This window comes from Monopterus albus, unplaced genomic scaffold, assembly GCF_001952655.1.
Source record: "Monopterus albus unplaced genomic scaffold, M_albus_1.0 scaffold46.1, whole genome shotgun sequence".
Taxonomy (NCBI): domain Eukaryota; kingdom Metazoa; phylum Chordata; class Actinopteri; order Synbranchiformes; family Synbranchidae; genus Monopterus; species Monopterus albus.
This window is the reverse complement of record NW_018127926.1, coordinates 2,363,555-2,368,100: the sequence shown is the minus strand read 5'-3', so window position 1 is coordinate 2,368,100 and position 4,546 is coordinate 2,363,555. Positions and strand designations below refer to the sequence as shown.

General features: G+C 41.6%; 1 protein-coding gene across 13 annotated transcripts in view; it reads left to right on the top strand.

The window, feature by feature from the left end:
• gramd1bb (GRAM domain containing 1Bb) overlaps positions 1-4,546 on the top strand; it is a 100,626-nt gene that overhangs the window by 57,358 nt on the left and 38,722 nt on the right. Inside the window, exon 1 of one of the 13 annotated variants that reach the window (XM_020600424.1) lies at positions 3,347-3,904. The exons of the other annotated variants lie outside the window; for them this stretch is intronic. Within the exon in view, the coding sequence (XP_020456080.1) occupies positions 3,882-3,904 (23 nt within the window). The 5' untranslated portion in view covers positions 3,347-3,881. Of the gene's footprint in view, positions 1-3,346; positions 3,905-4,546 lie in introns of those variants that run through there. 13 annotated transcript variants of the gene reach the window in all.

Sequence of the window (4,546 nt, the reverse complement as noted above, 5' to 3'; positions counted from 1 at the left end):
AGTGAGGAAAAACATCTTTCACTGTTTGACTCTTCTCTAGTGGAGCTGTCCATTCAGCACCACTCTGCAGCTGGACAGACTGACGTGAGTCGAACTACTCACAGAAAGAAAGACAGAAGCTGCACGAGAAACAGTGCAAATTTTAGCAGGCCGGTCTTCGTTATGCGTCCATATTATATCCTATTTTCCGGTGATGGCATAAAAGTAAGTAATTCTCAATGCCCAGCGCACAAATGGTGTATGAATTGTCCCTGTTTTTTTCCTGTGGGGAAATGTGAGAACACAGACATTAATAAACAAACATAAAATGTCACAATGGCCCCTCTTTTCTAAAATAATAGTGGCAGTAATTAATAGTGCATGCTTTGTGATGTAACAATCACATTAGCAGAGGAAGTTTGGTCAAGATGTTCTGCTTGTCCATAACAACAAGTTGACAGCAGTTGGGGGACAGGCAGCATCATACTGCCTGTACTCTGCAACCTTCCTGTTTCTAAGAATTATGACTAGCAATCCTGTCTAATGTGGTTTGCATTAATTTTATTAATGTGCACCATGCTTGCAGATACTGTTTGTAAGCCATGACTAGGTGGGCAGCAGATGGTCTCTGCGTGAGATGACTCACCGTGCTCTTGGTTGACTGAAGCCCAGGCTCCACCACTGACTGTTTCTCCTTAAGACAGGATTAGAGCTTATCTGTGCCTCTTTTTCCTCTCCTCACTTTCCTTTCCCCTGCAGTCCTACTGCAGCCAATGGAGAGAGATCATACCTGCTAACAATAGAGAGAGTGTGTGCGTCGTCCTCTCTCTTAATGGAGATGAAAGATCAAATCACTGAGAGTGTTTCATTGTTGAAGTAATCAAAGTATGGTCTGAGGTACTCTTAAGAGTAGGCAGCAGTTGATTGCTGGATATAGATTCTTTTATGCAGGCCTCACGCCCCAAGATACATGACAAATATGAAAGTAAAAACACACACACAAATTCAGAAATGTAGATACACACATTGCACTACATTATTACTTTGGAATAATTAAAAGCCGAAGTAGCAAATGTTTTGAACTGTCTTCTGTGTTTACATTAATATAAGCTAACATAAGTATGTATCAGCAACCAAGGAGCAGCACAGTAACACCAGTAGTGGAAAACGTACTCAGATCCTTTACTTAAGTAAAAGTAACAACACCACAGTGTTAAAATATTCTGTTGCAAGAAAAAGTCTTGTATTCAAAACAATTTCAGTAACAATAATGCATATGATATTACTAGATTTTAATTATTGATGCATTGTTGTGTTCATCGCATTTAATGTTGCACTTGGTAAAGGGCTGGCTAGTTTTAACTAGCTTATATGATTATAATTTGAAGTACTTTACACACTGCTGGGTAGCTTGTGGATTTTCCTCTGGAGATCAATAAAGTCTGATGATTATAGCTACTGTAATTTTTGTATTAATCTGGTTGTGAAAAGCAACTAAAGTTATAAAATAAATGTAGTAGATTAGAAAGTACAGTGTTTGCCCATAAAAGGAGTATGAAATAACAGAAAATGAAAATACTTTAAGTGCAGATACCTCAAAAGTATACTTAAAGTACACTACTTGAGTAAATGTACTTAGTTACTTTTCGCCACTGAATAACATATTAGCTGTGTTTTGTGAGTTTGGCATGACAGCAACATTTTAGGAAATACTCATGCTGCTGTTTTGCATAATAGCTCTGTCCATTGATAGAAACCCAAAATCCAGGTGGCTAAAAGAGTTCATAACTTGCCATCTAACAATCTAACTTGCCATCTAACAGTTCAGCAAAACTGTCATTTATGTCTGTTACAAATATCCCTTATATAAAAGCTTGGGACTCTGAAGCTCGCGATATATATGATTGTAAGCAGCTGCGATCCAATTTCTCCAATGCTGTGCTGCTCTGCAAGAAGTTTTTAATTCATGGTAATTTGAAAAACCCATTATATCGTTATAACTGGGACAGGTGTTGCTTTTTCTGATAGGCTTTATGCCGTGATCAGAAGTCTCTGGAAAGTTGATGTAACTCAGGTAATCTAATAAACCACAGAGTCTGCACATGTCACCAAAAAGAGCTGTTAACTCTGAACCAGAAATTAAAATGTCTTGCTAAGTCCCAACCTTTTAGTTAATGTTACTATGCCTGTCAGCCAAACAATACAGTTCACAGTGATAGCGATCACAGATTTTCTGCTTGAGCTTACTGGTGATTCAATAAAATCATGCTTCTACACATATACACTAAGTGAATAAAAACAAGTCTAGCAAATGACTGAGGAGTTTGTCGGCAGAAATAATTTTAGATTTTATCAGCTGTAGCTGTATAGCATAATCTTATGTTAACTCTACAAGGCTGTTGAAAACCCATTCTCCAGCTGGTCAAAGTGCTGATTCAACACTCAAAAGACAGGCTAGGGGCATTAGGTGGCCTGATGATTGGGGTGCGTATGACATGGCCACATTCCCAGTGGGGGGACCTTTTTATTTCATGTCGTACTCATCTCTCTGTGGACCTTGTTTACTCTTTTTACACTGTCAACTGTTAAGGAAATAAATCTTCAAAAAAGTAGAAAGGATGTTCTATTTTTCCAATGCTGCTCCTTACCTCATTAACATAGTTATCTTGGAATTAACTCTGTAGCTATTTAACTGAGCATACTAATGTTTGTGTCTTACATGAGCAGATAAACACACAGGTTAATCCATTTCTTATGCTTTAGCTGGGATGTTGTGGAAAGGCTAAAAAAGACACCGTCGTCTTGACTCCTGACATCCCAAGTAACCCTGTTTTTAGAACCCCCTGCACACTGTTTTGGCAGGTGGATAAATTCAAAGCTTGCTGCACCAATCAATTAGGAACATGTTACAAAGGTCCCAGATTAGATGAAAGCTCAGCATATTGCAGTTAAAACTAAGCCATATAGTAAGTACACTGAGTCACCATGATGTCTACCTGATTCATCATGTATGCAGAACACATACACAGCACATAGCTATAGCTGTAAAGACAGGGAGAACCCTATTACCCCTAATGTATTAAGAAATTGACAAGGAGAGCTGCTGACACTGATCAGAACTGGAGTCCAATTTGAGAGAAATGAATTGCAGCAGTCCCCGCCCAACTTAAGTCCCCCCTTCCATAGCATGCAGGGTAGAGATGGAGCAAGGGGGTCATTGCACAGAGAATGGCCCGGGGCTACCATCCTGTCTTGAAGAGAAATAGAGAAAGAGAGCCATCTAGGGAAGAGGACAGAGAGAACAGGGGGGAGGGAGGAGGAGGAGGGTTGAGCTCCTGCGCCTGCTCACTGTGAGCACAGCAAGTGCAGCTTTCATCCGCAGCAGAAGCTGAGGGATAGACAGAGAGAGTTTGAACAAGCCAACAGAAGCTTTCATGGACAATGTTAGAGCTTGACAGAACTGACAGGGTTAGAAAGGAACTGTTACCAGCCGTGTTGGCATTTAGTTGGGATTGCTAGTCCATCCTTTGCTTCATGCTGCAGTTTGCATTGTGAATATTCTAGTGCAGGTCACCTCCTTGTCTTTTGGGAAAACTGAAGAATCTCAGCGGTGTGATTTCTGACACATGTTCTCAGCACTGCGGCACTTTAATACAAGCGAAGGAATATATTCATACTAGAAAGGTGGGCAAAGCCGAGGAATATTGTTCCAGGCTTTGGTCTTCAACCATCCATCTGTCTCTGCATCCACTCTTCTCCTCTCGTCTTTCCTCCGTGCATCTCTCCTGCTCTGTGTATGGGAGGTGAGGCGTCAGCAGGCTGTCAGTCAGCATGCGGTGGTGCGAACGGGCAGCCAGGTGCCCACAACACGCTATGGACATCAGACACTCCTTGCTGTACTAATGAAAGGCTTCAAGCTTGCTTGGTAAGGTGAAACACACAGCTGAGACTGTGTGTATGCTTATGAATTCAAACTCTAACCTCAGTGTATTTCTGTAGTTTTAAGGCTGTCACATAGGTAGGGCACAACCTATTAAATGTTATCAGTCTATCTTCGCCTGTGCAGAAATGGTTATGTAAATCTCCTGAGAATGTACCAGTATATAATTAGGGCTGGCCTGGGATGCCGCTAAGCTGTGTGTGTGTACATCCAGTGTGGGCTAGTGTTGTTTTTTTTTTCCACTGTGACTGTGGCAGCCCTGCACTGCTCCCCTCTGGCAGGATCAGTGTGAGCACAGCAGCTGAGGAGAAGTGCTCACGTGGCTGCCTGGAAAAGAGCAGGCACATGCTCCCTCTGTCTCTCCCCAGCTTTCACCCTTGCTGTCTTCCTGTCTTGTTTTCCTGTTCCCTCATTATCTCACATGGACAAACCGATCCATATTCAGGTGGCCCTACTCTCGCTTTGTTTTCTAATCTTTTTTGCTACAATCTGTGCTCTCGGTGTACTTTTTCTGTCATCCCTCCTTCTATCCTCTCTTCCCCTTTTGTTTCTTTATGCTCCTCCTCCTCCTGCCTGGTATTTTTAGAGATGAATTACAGAGCACTGCAGGAGGAAAAAACTAGAAGG